The 17,443-nt window shown below is 55.1% G+C and overlaps 1 protein-coding gene across 1 annotated transcript in view; it reads right to left on the bottom strand.

The window, feature by feature from the left end:
- Positions 1 to 13,515: 13,515 nt before the first annotated feature.
- The window catches only part of WBP1 (WW domain binding protein 1), an 87,768-nt gene continuing 83,840 nt past the window's right edge, over positions 13,516 to 17,443 (bottom strand). Inside the window, exon 3 of the mRNA XM_073668328.1 lies at positions 13,516 to 14,225. Within this exon, the coding sequence (XP_073524429.1) occupies positions 13,621 to 14,225 (605 nt within the window). The 3' untranslated portion in view covers positions 13,516 to 13,620. The remainder of the gene's footprint in view (positions 14,226 to 17,443) is intronic.

Raw genomic sequence — 17,443 nt, forward strand, 5'->3', positions numbered from 1 at the left:
CAGTGCAGAGGCGACAATGGGGGGGGAGAGGACGGAGCAGCAGCGGGGTCTCCATACGTGGCCCATCAGCCGAGGGTGGGATACCTGTATACACAGTGCAGAGGCGACAATGAGGGGAGAGGACGGAGCAGCAGCGGGGTCTCTGTGCGCGGCCCATCAGCCGAGGGTGGGATACCTGTATACACAGTGCAGAGACAACTATGATAGATGATGGAGCAGCAGTAGGATCCAGTGATGAGGCCGGCGGGGTCTCTGTGCTCGGACCGTCTGTCCAGCCTGGGATACCTGTATACACAGTGCAGAGACGACTATGAGGGGGGAGGACAGAGCAGCAGCGGGGTCTCTGTGCACGGCCCATCAGCCGAGGGTGGGATACCTGTATACACAGTGCAGAGACGACTATGATAGATGATGGAGCAGCAGTGGGATCCAGTGATGAGGCCGGCAGGGTCTCTGTGCTTGGACCGTCTGTCCAGTCTGGGATACCTGTATACACAGTGCAGAGACGATGATGAGGGGGAGGACGGAGCAGCAGTGTGGCCCAGTGATGAGGCCGGCGGGGTCTCTGTGCTCGGATCGCCGGCCCAGCCTGGGATACCTGTATACACAGTGCAGAGACAACTATGATAGATGATGGAGCAGCAGTAGGATCCAGTGATGAGGCCGGCGGGGTCTCTGTGCTCGGACCGTCTGTCCAGCCTGGGATACCTGTATACACAGTGCAGAGACGATGATGAGGGGGAGGACGGAGCAGCAGTGGGGTCCAGTGATGAGGCCGGCGGGGTCTCTGTGCTCGGATCGCCGGCCCAGCCTGGGATACCTGTATACATAGTGCAGAGACAACTATGATAGATGATGGCGCAGCGAGATCCGGTGCTGAGGCTGGCGGGGTCTCTGTGCTCGGACCGTCTGCCCAGCCTGGGATACCTGTATAGACAGTACAGAGACGACTATGATAGATGATGGAGCAGCAGTGGGGTCCAGTGATGAGGCCGGTGGGGTCTCTGTGCTCAGATTGCCGGCCCTGCCTGCGATACCTGTATACATAGTGCAGAGACGACTATGATAGATGATGGCGCAGCGAGATCCGGTGCTGAGGCTGGCGGGGTCTCTGTGCTCGGACCGTCTGCCCAGCCTGGGATACCTGTATAGACAGTACAGAGACGACTATGATAGATGATGGAGCAGCAGTGGGGTCCAGTGATGAGGCCGGTGGGGTCTCTGTGCTCAGATTGCCGGCCCAGCCTGCGATACCTGTATACACAGTGCAGAGACGACTATGAGAGAGGAGGACGGAGCAGCAGTGGGATCCAGTGATGAGGCCGGCGGGGTCTCTGTGCTTGGACCGTCTGCCCAGCCTGGGAGACCTGTATACACAGTGCAGAGACTACTATGAGGGGGAGGACGGAGCAGCAGTGGGATCCAGTGATGAGGCTGGCGGGGTCTCTGTGCTTGGACCGTCTGCCCAGCCTGGGATACCTGTATACACAGTGCAGAGACGACTATGGGGGAGGAGGACTGAGCAGCAGCGGGGTCTCTATACGTGGCCCATAAGCCGAGGGTGGGATACCTGTATACACAGTGCAGAGACGACTATGGGGGGGGGCAGCAGCGGGGTCTCTGTGCGCGGCCCATCAGCCGATGGTGTGATCCCTGTATACACAGTGCAGAGACGACTATGGGGGGGGGGGCCTGAGCAGCAGCGGGGTCTCCATACGTGGCCCATAAGCCAAGGGTGGGATACCTGTATACACAGTGCAGAGACGACTATGATAGATGATGGAGCAGCAGCGGGGTCTCCATACGTGGCCCATAAGCCAAGGGTGGGATACCTGTATACACAGTGCAGCGACAACTATGATAGATGATGGAGCAGCAGTAGGATCCAGTGATGAGGCCGGCGGGGTCTCTGTGCTCGGACCGTCTGTCCAGTCTGGGATACCTGTATACACAGTGCAGAGACGATGATGAGGGGGAGGACGGAGCAGCAGTGGGGTCCAGTGATGAGGCCGGCGGGGTCTCTGTGCTCGGATCGCCGGCCCAGCCTGGGATACCTGTATACATAGTGCAGAGACGACTATGATAGATGATGGCGCAGCGAGATCCGGTGCTGAGGCTGGCGGGGTCTCTGTGCTCGGACCGTCTGCCCAGCCTGGGATACCTGTAGACAGTACAGAGACGACTATGATAGATGATGGAGCAGCAGTGGGGTCCAGTGATGAGGCCGGTGGGGTCTCTGTGCTCAGATTGCCGGCCCTGCCTGCGATACCTGTATACATAGTGCAGAGACGACTATGATAGATGATGGCGCAGCGAGATCCGGTGCTGAGGCTGGCGGGGTCTCTGTGCTCGGACCGTCTGCCCAGCCTGGGATACCTGTATAGACAGTACAGAGACGACTATGATAGATGATGGAGCAGCAGTGGGGTCCAGTGATGAGGCCAGTGGGGTCTCTGTGCTCAGATTGCCGGCCCAGCCTGCGATACCTGTATACACAGTGCAGAGACGACTATGAGAGAGGAGGACGGAGCAGCAGTGGGATCCAGTGATGAGGCCGGCGGGGTCTCTGTGCTTGGACCGTCTGCCCAGCCTGGGATACCTGTATACACAGTGCAGAGACTACTATGAGGGGGAGGACGGAGCAGCAGTGGGATCCAGTGATGAGGCTGGCGGGGTCTCTGTGCTTGGACCGTCTGCCCAGCCTGGGATACCTGTATACACAGTGCAGAGACGACTATGGGGGAGGAGGACTGAGCAGCAGCGGGGTCTCTATACGTGGCCCATAAGCCAAGGGTGGGATACCTGTATACACAGTGCAGAGACGACTATGGGGGGGGGCAGCAGCGGGGTCTCTGTGCGCGGCCCATCAGCCGATGGTGTGATCCCTGTATACACAGTGCAGAGACGACTATGGGGGGGGGGACTGAGCAGCAGCGGGGTCTCCATACGTGGCCCATAAGCCAAGGGTGGGATACCTGTATACACAGTGCAGAGACGACTATGATAGATGATGGAGCAGCAGCGGGGTCTCCATACGTGGCCCATAAGCCAAGGGTGGGATACCTGTATACACAGTGCAGAGACAACTATGATAGATGATGGAGCAGCAGTAGGATCCAGTGATGAGGCCGGCGGGGTCTCTGTGCTCGGACCGTCTGTCCAGCCTGGGATACCTGTATACACAGTGCAGAGACGATGATGAGGGGGAGGACGGAGCAGCAGTGGGGTCCAGTGATGAGGCCGGCGGGGTCTCTGTGCTCGGATCGCCGGCCCAGCCTGGGATACCTGTATACATAGTGCAGAGACGACTATGATAGATGATGGCGCAGCGAGATCCGGTGCTGAGGCTGGCGGGGTCTCTGTGCTCGAACCGTCTGCCCAGCCTGGGATACCTGTATAGACAGTACAGAGACGACTATGATAGATGATGGAGCAGCAGTGGGGTCCAGTGATGAGGCCGGTGGGGTCTCTGTGCTCAGATTGCCGGCCCAGCCTGCGATACCTGTATACACAGTGCAGAGACGACTATGAGAGAGGAGGACGGAGCAGCAGTGGGATCCAGTGATGAGGCCGGCGGGGTCTCTGTGCTTGGACCGTCTGCCCAGCCTGGGATACCTGTATACACAGTGCAGAGACTACTATGAGGGGGAGGACGGAGCAGCAGTGGGATCCAGTGATGAGGCTGGCGGGGTCTCTGTGCTTGGACCGTCTGCCCAGCCTGGGATACCTGTATACACAGTGCAGAGACGACTATGGGGGAGGAGGACTGAGCAGCAGCGGGGTCTCTATACGTGGCCGATAAGCCGAGGGTGGGATACCTGTATACACAGTGCAGAGACGACTATGGGGGGGGGCAGCAGCAGGGTCTCTGTGCGCGGCCCATCAGCCGATGGTGTGATCCCTGTATACACAGTGCAGAGACGACTATGGGGGGGGGGACTGAGCAGCAGCGGGGTCTCCATACGTGGCCCATAAGCCAAGGGTGGGATACCTGTATACACAGTGCAGAGACGACTATGATAGATGATGGAGCAGCAGCAGGGTCTCCATACGTGGCCCATAAGCCAAGGGTGGGATACCTGTATACACAGTGCAGAGACAACTATGATAGATGATGGAGCAGCAGTAGGATCCAGTGATGAGGCCGGCGGGGTCTCTGTGCTCGGACCGTCTGTCCAGCCTGGGATACCTGTATACACAGTGCAGAGACGATGATGAGGGGGAGGACGGAGCAGCAGTGGGGTCCAGTGATGAGGCCGGCGGGGTCTCTGTGCTCGGACCGCCGGCCCAGCCTGGGATACCTGTATACATAGTGCAGAGACGACTATGATAGATGATGGCGCAGCGAGATCCGGTGCTGAGGCTGGCGGGGTCTCTGTGCTCGGACCGTCTGCCCAGCCTGGGATACCTGTATAGACAGTACAGAGACGACTATGATAGATGATGGAGCAGCAGTGGGGTCCAGTGATGAGGCCGGTGGGTTCTCTGTGCTCAGATTGCCGGCCCTGCCTGCGATACCTGTATACATAGTGCAGAGACGACTATGATAGATGATGGCGCAGCGAGATCCGGTGCTGAGGCTGGCGGGGTCTCTGTGCTCGGACCGTCTGCCCAGCCTGGGATACCTGTATAGACAGTACAGAGACGACTATGATAGATGATGGAGCAGCAGTGGGGTCCAGTGATGAGGCCGGTGGGGTCTCTGTGCTCAGATTGCCGGCCCAGCCTGCGATACCTGTATACACAGTGCAGAGACGACTATGAGAGAGGAGGACGGAGCAGCAGTGGGATCCAGTGATGAGGCCGGCGGGGTCTCTGTGCTTGGACCGTCTGCCCAGCCTGGGATACCTGTATACACAGTGCAGAGACGACTATGGGGGAGGAGGACTGAGCAGCAGCGGGGTCTCTATACGTGGCCCATAAGCCGAGGGTGGGATACCTGTATACACAGTGCAGAGACGACTATGGGGGGGGGCAGCAGCGGGGTCTCTGTGCGCGGCCCATCAGCCGATGGTGTGATCCCTGTATACACAGTGCAGAGACGACTATGGGGGGGGGGACTGAGCAGCAGCGGGGTCTCCATACGTGGCCCATAAGCCAAGGGTGGGATACCTGTATACACAGTGCAGAGACGACTATGATAGATGATGGAGCAGCAGCGGGGTCTCCATACGTGGCCCATAAGCCAAGGGTGGGATACCTGTATACACAGTGCAGAGACAACTATGATAGATGATGGAGCAGCAGTAGGATCCAGTGATGAGGCCGGCGGGGTCTCTGTGCTCGGACCGTCTGTCCAGTCTGGGATACCTGTATACACAGTGCAGAGACGATGATGAGGGGGAGGACGGAGCAGCAGTGGGGTCCAGTGATGAGGCCGGCGGGGTCTCTGTGCTCGGATCGCCGGCTCAGCCTGGGATACCTGTATACATAGTGCAGAGACGACTATGATAGATGATGGCGCAGCGAGATCCGGTGCTGAGGCTGGCGGGGTCTCTGTGCTCGGACCGTCTGCCCAGCCTGGGATACCTGTAGACAGTACAGAGACGACTATGATAGATGATGGAGCAGCAGTGGGGTCCAGTGATGAGGCCGGTGGGGTCTCTGTGCTCAGATTGCCGGCCCTGCCTGCGATACCTGTATACATAGTGCAGAGACGACTATGATAGATGATGGCGCAGCGAGATCCGGTGCTGAGGCTGGCGGGGTCTCTGTGCTCGGACCGTCTGCCCAGCCTGGGATACCTGTATAGACAGTACAGAGACGACTATGATAGATGATGGAGCAGCAGTGGGGTCCAGTGATGAGGCCAGTGGGGTCTCTGTGCTCAGATTGCTGGCCCAGCCTGCGATACCTGTATACACAGTGCAGAGACGACTATGAGAGAGGAGGACGGAGCAGCAGTGGGATCCAGTGATGAGGCCGGCGGGGTCTCTGTGCTTGGACCGTCTGCCCAGCCTGGGATACCTGTATACACAGTGCAGAGACTACTATGAGGGGGAGGACGGAGCAGCAGTGGGATCCAGTGATGAGGCTGGCGGGGTCTCTGTGCTTGGACCGTCTGCCCAGCCTGGGATACCTGTATACACAGTGCAGAGACGACTATGGGGGAGGAGGACTGAGCAGCAGCGGGGTCTCTATACGTGGCCGATAAGCCGAGGGTGGGATACCTGTATACACAGTGCAGAGACGACTATGGGGGGGCAGCAGCAGGGTCTCTGTGCGCGGCCCATCAGCCGATGGTGTGATCCCTGTATACACAGTGCAGAGACGACTATGGGGGGGGGGGACTGAGCAGCAGCGGGGTCTCCATACGTGGCCCATAAGCCAAGGGTGGGATACCTGTATACACAGTGCAGAGACGACTATGATAGATGATGGAGCAGCAGCAGGGTCTCCATACGTGGCCCATAAGCCAAGGGTGGGATACCTGTATACACAGTGCAGAGACAACTATGATAGATGATGGAGCAGCAGTAGGATCCAGTGATGAGGCCGGCGGGGTCTCTGTGCTCGGACCGTCTGTCCAGCCTGGGATACCTGTATACACAGTGCAGAGACGATGATGAGGGGGAGGACGGAGCAGCAGTGGGGTCCAGTGATGAGGCCGGCGGGGTCTCTGTGCTCGGATCGCCGGCCCAGCCTGGGATACCTGTATACATAGTGCAGAGACGACTATGATAGATGATGGCGCAGCGAGATCCGGTGCTGAGGCTGGCGGGGTCTCTGTGCTCGGACCGTCTGCCCAGCCTGGGATACCTGTATAGACAGTACAGAGACGACTATGATAGATGATGGAGCAGCAGTGGGGTCCAGTGATGAGGCCGGTGGGGTCTCTGTGCTCAGATTGCCGGCCCTGCCTGCGATACCTGTATACATAGTGCAGAGATGACTATGATAGATGATGGCGCAGCGAGATCCGGTGCTGAGGCTGGCGGGGTCTCTGTGCTCGGACCGTCTGCCCAGCCTGGGATACCTGTATAGACAGTATAGAGACGACTATGATAGATGATGGAGCAGCAGTGGGGTCCAGTGATGAGGCCGGTGGGGTCTCTGTGCTCAGATTGCCGGCCCAGCCTGCGATACCTGTATACACAGTGCAGAGACGACTATGAGAGAGGAGGACGGAGCAGCAGTGGGATCCAGTGATGAGGCCGGCGGGGTCTCTGTGCTTGGACCGTCTGCCCAGCCTGGGATACCTGTATACACAGTGCAGAGACGACTATGGGGGAGGAGGACTGAGCAGCAGCGGGGTCTCTATACGTGGCCCATAAGCCGAGGGTGGGATACCTGTATACACAGTGCAGAGACGACTATGGGGGGGGGGCAGCAGCGGGGTCTCTGTGCGCGGCCCATCAGCCGATGGTGTGATCCCTGTATACACAGTGCAGAGACGACTATGGGGGGGGGGACTGAGCAGCAGCGGGGTCTCCATACGTGGCCCATAAGCCAAGGGTGGGATACCTGTATACACAGTTCAGAGACGACTATGATAGATGATGGAGCAGCAGCGGGGTCTCCATACGTGGCCCATAAGCCAAGGGTGGGATACCTGTATACACAGTGCAGAGACAACTATGATAGATGATGGAGCAGCAGTAGGATCCAGTGATGAGGCCGGCGGGGTCTCTGTGCTCGGACCGTCTGTCCAGTCTGGGATACCTGTATACACAGTGCAGAGACGATGATGAGGGGGAGGACGGAGCAGCAGTGGGGTCCAGTGATGAGGCCGGCGGGGTCTCTGTGCTCGGATCGCCGGCCCAGCCTGGGATACCTGTATACATAGTGCAGAGACGACTATGATAGATGATGGCGCAGCGAGATCCGGTGCTGAGGCTGGCGGGGTCTCTGTGCTCGGACCGTCTGCCCAGCCTGGGATACCTGTAGACAGTACAGAGACGACTATGATAGATGATGGAGCAGCAGTGGGGTCCAGTGATGAGGCCGGTGGGGTCTCTGTGCTCAGATTGCCGGCCCTGCCTGCGATACCTGTATACATAGTGCAGAGACGACTATGATAGATGATGGCACAGCGAGATCCGGTGCTGAGGCTGGCGGGGTCTCTGTGCTCGGACCGTCTGCCCAGCCTGGGATACCTGTATAGACAGTACAGAGACGACTATGATAGATGATGGAGCAGCAGTGGGGTCCAGTGATGAGGCCAGTGGGGTCTCTGTGCTCAGATTGCCGGCCCAGCCTGCGATACCTGTATACACAGTGCAGAGACGACTATGAGAGAGGAGGACGGAGCAGCAGTGGGATCCAGTGATGAGGCCGGCGGGGTCTCTGTGCTTGGACCGTCTGCCCAGCCTGGGATACCTGTATACACAGTGCAGAGACTACTATGAGGGGGAGGACGGAGCAGCAGTGGGATCCAGTGATGAGGCTGGCGGGGTCTCTGTGCTTGGACCGTCTGCCCAGCCTGGGATACCTGTATACACAGTGCAGAGACGACTATGGGGGAGGACTGAGCAGCAGCGGGGTCTCTATACGTGGCCCATAAGCCGAGGGTGGGATACCTGTATACACAGTGCAGAGACGACTATGGGGGGGGGCAGCAGCGGGGTCTCTGTGCGCGGCCCATCAGCCGATGGTGTGATCCCTGTATACACAGTGCAGAGACGACTATGGGGGGGGGGGACTGAGCAGCAGCGGGGTCTCCATACGTGGCCCATAAGCCAAGGGTGGGATACCTGTATACACAGTGCAGAGATGACTATGATAGATGATGGAGCAGCAGCGGGGTCTCCATACGTGGCCCATAAGCCAAGGGTGGGATACCTGTATACACAGTGCAGAGACAACTATGATAGATGATGGAGCAGCAGTAGGATCCAGTGATGAGGCCGGCGGGGTCTCTGTGCTCGGACCGTCTGTCCAGCCTGGGATACCTGTATACACAGTGCAGAGACGATGATGAGGGGGAGGACGGAGCAGCAGTGGGGTCCAGTGATGAGGCCGGCGGGGTCTCTGTGCTCGGATCGCCGGCCCAGCCTGGGATACCTGTATACATAGTGCAGAGACGACTATGATAGATGATGGCGCAGCGAGATCCGGTGCTGAGGCTGGCGGGGTCTCTGTGCTCGAACCGTCTGCCCAGCCTGGGATACCTGTATAGACAGTACAGAGACGACTATGATAGATGATGGAGCAGCAGTGGGGTCCAGTGATGAGGCCGGTGGGGTCTCTGTGCTCAGATTGCCGGCCCAGCCTGCGATACCTGTATACACAGTGCAGAGACGACTATGAGAGAGGAGGACGGAGCAGCAGTGGGATCCAGTGATGAGGCCGGCGGGGTCTCTGTGCTTCGACCGTCTGCCCAGCCTGGGATACCTGTATACACAGTGCAGAGACTACTATGAGGGGGAGGACGGAGCAGCAGTGGGATCCAGTGATGAGGCTGGCGGGGTCTCTGTGCTTGGACCGTCTGCCCAGCCTGGGATACCTGTATACACAGTGCAGAGACGACTATGGGGGAGGAGGACTGAGCAGCAGCGGGGTCTCTATACGTGGCCGATAAGCCGAGGGTGGGATACCTGTATACACAGTGCAGAGACGACTATGGGGGGGGCAGCAGCAGGGTCTCTGTGCGCGGCCCATCAGCCGATGGTGTGATCCCTGTATACACAGTGCAGAGACGACTATGGGGGGGGGGGGACTGAGCAGCAGCGGGGTCTCCATACGTGGCCCATAAGCCAAGGGTGGGATACCTGTATACACAGTGCAGAGACGACTATGATAGATGATGGAGCAGCAGCAGGGTCTCCATACGTGGCCCATAAGCCAAGGGTGGGATACCTGTATACACAGTGCAGAGACAACTATGATAGATGATGGAGCAGCAGTAGGATCCAGTGATGAGGCCGGCGGGGTCTCTGTGCTCGGACCGTCTGTCCAGCCTGGGATACCTGTATACACAGTGCAGAGACGATGATGAGGGGGAGGACGGAGCAGCAGTGGGGTCCAGTGATGAGGCCGGCGGGGTCTCTGTGCTCGGATCGCCGGCCCAGCCTGGGATACCTGTATACACAGTGTAGAGACGATGATGAGGGGGAGGACGGAGCAGCAGTGGGGTCCAGTGATGAGGCCGGCGGGGTCTCTGTGCTCGGATCGCCGGCCCAGCCTGGGATACCTGTATACACAGTGCAGAGACGATGATGAGGGGGAGGACGGAGCAGCAGTGGGGTCCAGTGATGAGGCCGGCGGGGTCTCTGTGCTCGGATCGCCGGCCCAGCCTGGGATACCTGTATACATAGTGCAGAGACGACTATGATAGATGATGGCGCAGCGAGATCCGGTGCTGAGGCTGGCGGGGTCTCTGTGCTCGGACCGTCTGCCCAGCCTGGGATACCTGTATAGACAGTACAGAGACGACTATGATAGATGATGGAGCAGCAGTGGGGTCCAGTGATGAGGCCGGTGGGGTCTCTGTGCTCAGATTGCCGGCCCTGCCTGCGATACCTGTATACATAGTGCAGAGATGACTATGATAGATGATGGCGCAGCGAGATCCGGTGCTGAGGCTGGCGGGGTCTCTGTGCTCGGACCGTCTGCCCAGCCTGGGATACCTGTATACACAGTGTAGAGACGATGATGAGGGGGAGGACGGAGCAGCAGTGGGATCCAGTGATGAGGCCGGCGGGGTCTCTGTGCTTGGACCGTCTGCCCAGTCTGGGATACCTGTATACACAGTGCAGAGACTACTATGAGGGGGAGGACGGAGCAGCAGTGGGATCCAGTGATGAGGCTGGCGGGGTCTCTGTACTCGGATCGCCGGCCCAGCCTGGGATACCTGTATACACAGTACAGAGACGACTATGAGGGGGGAGGACGGAGCAGCAGTGGGATCCAGTGATGAGGCCGGTGGGGTCTCTGTGCTCGGATCGCCGGCCCAGCCTGGGATACCTGTATACACAGTGCAGAGACTATGATGAGGGAGGGTGGGAGCAGCAGTGGGGTCCGGTGAGGAGGCCGGCGGCCCTGCCTGGGATACCTGTATACATAATCTAAAGTTTGGCTTCAGCAGTCGGGGAACTCCAGTCACAAACTGCTGCTATAAACTCATGAGAAGAAAAGCATCAAAGAAGAAAGCCTACATCACCAAAACTATGTGCCCCCTCTTGCCGCTGATGCGTGTTAGCCGTGTGGGTCATGGTATCGTTTACATGTAATAAATGAGCTGTAGACACTCTGCTACATATTATAGGACCTGCTAAGTGTGGACACGGCCTAACGGGGCCCCGCGCAACCTCTGCAGCTGCATGTTACATAAGGGTGGAATTATAGGCAGGAGGCGGCGGAAACTTCTCGTGTCGAGATTTACAACTTTAGAAAATCGGACGCCAACTAAAGCCATGAAAATCACGGGACGCTGAAGTTCACCATCTAGGGCATGGTGGCCACAGCCGAGGGCGGCAATAAACAGCATCCCGAGAACCAAGACATCTCTGCCCCAGGACAGAAAACCCAGCAGTGGGTCAGAAACTGTACATATCATGGGAGGAACAAGATATGGAACAGTGCGAGGGAACACAAGACCCAACAGGACATGGCCGACGGCGCTACGTCCTCCAGTAACGGTGGTCTGTCTCCGCTTCTCATTAACGAGGTCATAAACCTGAGCAGATCGGCTGCAGTCACCATGCCGGACATAGTCCGTCCTTTCGTTACGACACAAATACTAATCATGGGATTCACACACAGTGCCAGACACAGCCGGCGCCCAGCCTACGCCGTCGCGCCCGGCCTACACCTTTATTTCTTCACCTTTCTAGCCGTATGAGGGATTGTGTTTTTTTTGTGGATGAGTTTTGAATGCCACCATTCATTTTGTCATGTGATGTATTGGAAAGCAGGAGAAGAATTCCAAGTGCGTTGAAATGGCGCAATGCCGCCCTTGTTGGTTGATTTATTTACAGCATTGACTTTACGGTAAAACTGACCGGCAATATGATGCTCCAGGTCAGTACGAGGCCGCAGACGCCAATGGTGGAGTTCTTATCTAAATGATGAAACAATTCATGTTTGGAAAAAAAAAAATAATAATTTTTGACTTTTTCGTCATCCGCCGAGACGCGTAACCTTCAGTTTTCGGGATCTGGGGGCTTATTTTTTGTGGCCGGAGTTGACGTTTTTACTAATAGCATTTTGGGGTAGAAACGATTGATTTGATCGCCTCTAGTTTCATTTTATTGCAGCGTCCGAAAAAAACGCAATTCTGGAGTTTGAGTCTTTCTCGTTTATGGATTTATATTGAAATAGATCAGACATTTCTGAACATAGCGCCATTAGTATGTGTAGCATTATTATTCTTTCATCTTAATGGGAGGAAAGGGGCGCGATGTAAACCTTTAGATCTGACTTTTTACGGTATTTTTATTAGGGCCATCAGGGGACTTGACGTTGCAGTCGTCTGATCGCTGGTGTTGTACGTAGCAGGGCATCGGTGGCAGTGCCATGTACAGCCAAAATCATACTGTATGAATGCCAGGGACAGGAGTATGGTAATGACAGGCACAGGGGTCTTCAGCAGACCCCCGGCTGTCATGGTACCCCATCAATGCCCTGTATTCATGTTACAGGCACGTGGAATGATGCGCCCCCTGCCGGTGAGTGTTAGATACTACTGTCAGAGATTAACATGCTAACAGCCATGGGGGCAGCTCCGGACCACCCAGGGTAGAGGCAGGTGATGGCTGAATAGCACAACCATTAGCCCTATCCTAATGGGCAGTGACATCCAGAGAACCCCCATATTAACCTCATCTATCACCTCTGATGAAATGGAAGCCGACAGCCGGTCAGACCGTCCCAACAGGTCCAGAACGGCCGGTCATTGTGGCCATCACTGGGGGGCGCTGTGCTCACAGCCACCAGTGAGCACAAGTGAAATGTTACCCCGCGCACTCCCACCACCGGGGGCATCACTGGTACCCGAGAGCGCTGCTCCGGTCCCTTCTCACTGTAAACAGCTTTATTTGGTGGTAACGCACACTGCATCGTATAAGACTGTATATATAGACCCCCACACATTGCTCGGCCAGTAGAGCCTACTCATTACTGGCCAGAAGAACAAGGTACTAGGATGGATCTACCAGAAAGCTCATTGCAGAGACCTCAAGGCCTCAGATTTGGGGACCAAGGGCCCCAGCCCGACGCAGTTACTGCTCCTGTCAGTCCCCCCCTTGAGGTCAGGTCCAATATATGATAGGAACCAGCACTAGTAGAGTCGACTCGGCAGCATCAAATACCTGTCCAATGTCCCCCCGCTGCTGGCGGGTACTCCGCACGACCACATGTGATCATCTGCTACTCCACCCCACGTAACCCTGGTCTACCTGTGATTATAAGCTACAACATAGACCTCACCCTCGGGCTGGTCCGCGTCGAGAAGCCCCTCCACCACCCACCCTCGGGCTGGTCCGCGTCGAGAAGCCCCTCCACCACCCACCCTCGGGCTGGTCCGCGTCGACCTCCCCCCACCCCTCGGGCTGGTCCTCGTCGACCTCCCCCCACCCCTCGGGCTGGTCCTCGTCGACCTCCCCCCACCCCTCGGGCTGGTCCGTGTAGGAGCCTTCTCCTAGGCGGCTGTAGAGGCACTCCGCGTTCTGGGTCCTCGTGTTACACAGATTGTATGGGGGAGTTTGGTTCTGTGTCTCCCTTCTCCACAGGAGATTCTGTGGATTTCCTGCTCTGTGCACAGTCGGGATCTTCGTTCAGCTGCCCGTTGTCATCATCATCCTCCTCCTCCTCGCAGACCTCGATCCCAGAGTCTCCAGTCAGCCTCCTCTGCCGGTAATGCTCCTCCTCAGCCTCCTCATCCTCCTCCTCAATGTCCCAACAATGGTGAGAATCAAAGAAATCCACATAGGAGGAGAAAGCAGTCTGCTTGTGAAAAGATCGCTCAAGGCCACAAGCCCCCTGATCCTCCTCCTCGGGGGTCTGATCCCAGCTCCGGCCGTCGCTGGCTGCACTCCCCAGGCTGGTGCCAGTCTCATCCGTCACCTGGATGGAGAAGGAGCTGCTTCCCGATAACATACAGCCGGAGGTACAAGAGCAGCTGCTGGAATGATCCAAGCTCGGCGAGAAGGAAGGAGGGTCCGACGGAGGCACAGAAGACGACGGGAGGCCCAGTGGGGCGAGGGCCAAGCTGTATGGAGGGGGCGGGGTGGTGGGCCGGTACGCCACCTCCTCATAGGCCGGGAGCTTAAAGGATGACAACACCCCTACAAGAGAAAAGAAACAGACATTTTCTTAATATTTTCTGACAATGTCGCTCTTCCCAAGCCGCTCTCCCCTTCCCATATCGACCATTTGGCAGTACAAAAAGCTCTCCATGTAAATCGCAGCACACATGAGGAGGCAAACCCAATTAACAGAGACCTGCGATAAATTTACACCTAGGTGAGAAGCATGTACTTCCGGGCTTCAAAAGAATTCTCTCTCACCCCCACCCCCCGGGGCCTCCCCTTTTTGCTCAACAACAATCTTCAGTCTGGCCATCAGTGACGCGAAATATGGAATATCTAAAGTTCTATACCTCCGATAATAATGAGACCCATATTTTTAGTGGCAGGGTCAGCTAAGGAAAAATATGCATAATTTTCCGTAGTTGTACGCCCCTCCAGAGAGCGGTAGTACAAAATAACAGACCACGGCTACGTCATGTGTGGTCTCTAAAGAAATGCAAATTCATAATGGAAAATATGGTATCCCTTTCGGGCTTCTACAATCAACCAGCGAGAAGTTATCGCAGAAGCCAGATATTTTTAATAAAAATATGAAGGCTGGAGCCCAGCCCACATGATGTCATCAGAAGGGAGTGTGTGGGCAAGTCCCCCCTTTGACATAAAAGACAAGAAGAAGACGTGTCAGCACTCATGTTGGAAGCACATATTTGTGTGTAACACGTTCGCTGAACGGGCATAGGAGCGCTTCCCTCCAGCTATATTGAATCGTCTCTGCGGTCTTTACAGTAAGTTTTTTTTGTTAACCCCTTTTTATTTTGTGTAACTGTATATTCTGTATTGTCTTGTCTCCATTTGTAAAATCTGTATAGTTTTCCTAAACACTGCCTCCCTTTTGGATTAAATATAAAATTGAATAGTTCTGTTTCTTTTGCTCTGTAATCGTTCCTTCCCCCAAAGCCATATACGCTACCAAAACGCAGGCGTCCGGCCAGGACTGTATTATATTTCAAATTTGGTTGGTGGTGGCAAAGAATAATAATAATTGGGCTATCGTGAAGCTGGCAGTAACCGTACAGGGCGTATACACATATTACATGCGTTGGAATCCGGAGGTGTGTACGTCATACCCTCACTGCGCTTGCCGATACCTACATAGCAAGTAATCGGGATCATGTGCTTTCAAATCCCTGCTCAATCCTGACAGACAGGTTAGTACCAGATCCCCCCCAGAGTATTACTACAGAGACCACAGACATGGACATATCAATACCAGGGGTAGCACTGCTGCAACAAGGCATGTCCCCTGAAAGCCGGAGGAGTGTCAGCTCCAGTAAAGAGGGAAATAGGAGAGCAGGCCAGGCAGGTGCTGGTAGTGGGGGACTCAATTATTAGGGGAACAGGTAGGGCAATCTGTCACAAAGACAGGGATCGTCGAACAGTGTGCTGCCTACCTGGCGCTCGAGTCCGGCACATCGCTGATCGGGTTGACAGATTACTGGGAGGGGCTGGTGAGGACCCAGCGGTCATGATGCACATTGGCACAAATGACAAAGTTAGAGGTAGGTGGAAGGTCCTTAAAGATGATTTCAGGGAATTAGGCTGCAAGCTTAAAGCAAGGACCTCCAAGGTGGTATTCTCTGAGATACTACCGGTACCACGTGCCACACCAGAGAGGCAACGGGAGATAAGTAAGTGGCTCAGGAACTGGTGTAGGAAGGAGGGGTTTGGGTTCCTGGAAATTTGGCAAAAATTTTGAAAATTTCACAATTTTCAAAATTTGAATTTTTAATTTTTATTCCGTTAAATCACAGAGATAGGTTACAAAAAATAGTTAATAAATAACATTCCCCACATGTCTACTTTACATCAGCACAATTTTGGAACCAAAATTTTTTTTTAATAGGGAGCTATAAGGGTTAAAAGTTGATCAGCGATTTCTCATTTTTCCAACAAAATTTACAAAACCTTTTTTTTTTTTTAGGGACCACATCACATTTGAAGTCACTTTGAGAGGTCTTTATGACAGAAAATACCCAAAAGTGACACCATTCTAAAAACTGCACCCCACAAGGTGCTCAAAACCACATTCAAGAACTTTATTAACCCTTCAGGTGCTTCACAGGAATTTTTGGAATGGGGAAGGAAAAAATTAACATTTAACTTTTTTCACAAAAATGTTACTTTAGACGCCAATTTTTTTATTTTTGCAGGGGTAACAGGAAAAAAATGGACCCCAAAATTTGTTGCGCAATTTCCCTTGAGTACACAGATACCCCATACGTGGGGAAAAAACACTGTTTGGGCGCACGGCAGGACACGGAAGGGAAGGAGCGCCATTTGACTTTTTGAATGTAAAATTTGCTTGAATAATTAGCGGACGCCATGTTGCGCTTGGAGAGACCCTGATGTGCCTAAACAGTGGAAACCCCCCACAAGTGACACCATTTTGGAAACTAGACCCCTCAGGGAACTTATCTAGATGTGTGGTGAGCACCCTGAACCCCCAGGTGCTTCACAGAAGTTTATAACATGGAGCCGTGAAAATAAAAAAATCTAACTTTTTCCACAAAAATGATCTTTTTGCCCCAATTTTTTTAGTTTCACAAGGGTAAGAGGAGAAAATGGAACCTAAAACCTGTTGTGCAATTTCTCTTGAGTACGCCAATACCCCATATGTGGGGAAAATACAGTGTTTGGGCGCACGTCAGGGTTCAGAAGGAAAGGAGCACTGTGACTTTTTGAACGCAAAATTGGCTGGAATCGAGAGCGGACGCCATGTCACATTTCGGGAGCCCCTGATGTGCCTAAATAGTGGAAACCCCCCACAAGTGACCCCATTTTGGAAACTAGACCCCTCAAGAATTTTATCAAGGGGTATAGTGAACATTTTGAACCCAGAGGTACGACACAGAATTTGATAACATTAGGTCATCATATTGAATAAGTTGTCATTAGTCTTGAGCGCAAGTGCTCGCTATTTGAGTTTGCATCGGGTACTCTGGTATGCCCCATGTATCGCGGGTGCTCGAATGACATGCTCGAGTCCCCGCCCCGCATGTTTCACGGTTGTTAGACACCCAAAAAAAAACATGCGGGGATCGCTTGTGCATGGCAGGCGATCCCAGCAACGTTTTTTTTTGGCCGCGAAGCATATGGGGCAGAGACTTGAGCACCCGCTATAGTCAGTGCATACCCGAGCACCCGATACACACTCAAGTAGCGAGCACTGGCGCTCAACACTGGTCGCCATATTG

This window comes from Phyllobates terribilis, unplaced genomic scaffold (genome assembly GCF_046119375.1).
Source record: "Phyllobates terribilis strain yellow unplaced genomic scaffold, ASM4611937v1 Scaffold_1__5_contigs__length_1240528914, whole genome shotgun sequence".
NCBI classification, from domain to species: Eukaryota; Metazoa; Chordata; class Amphibia; order Anura; family Dendrobatidae; genus Phyllobates; species Phyllobates terribilis.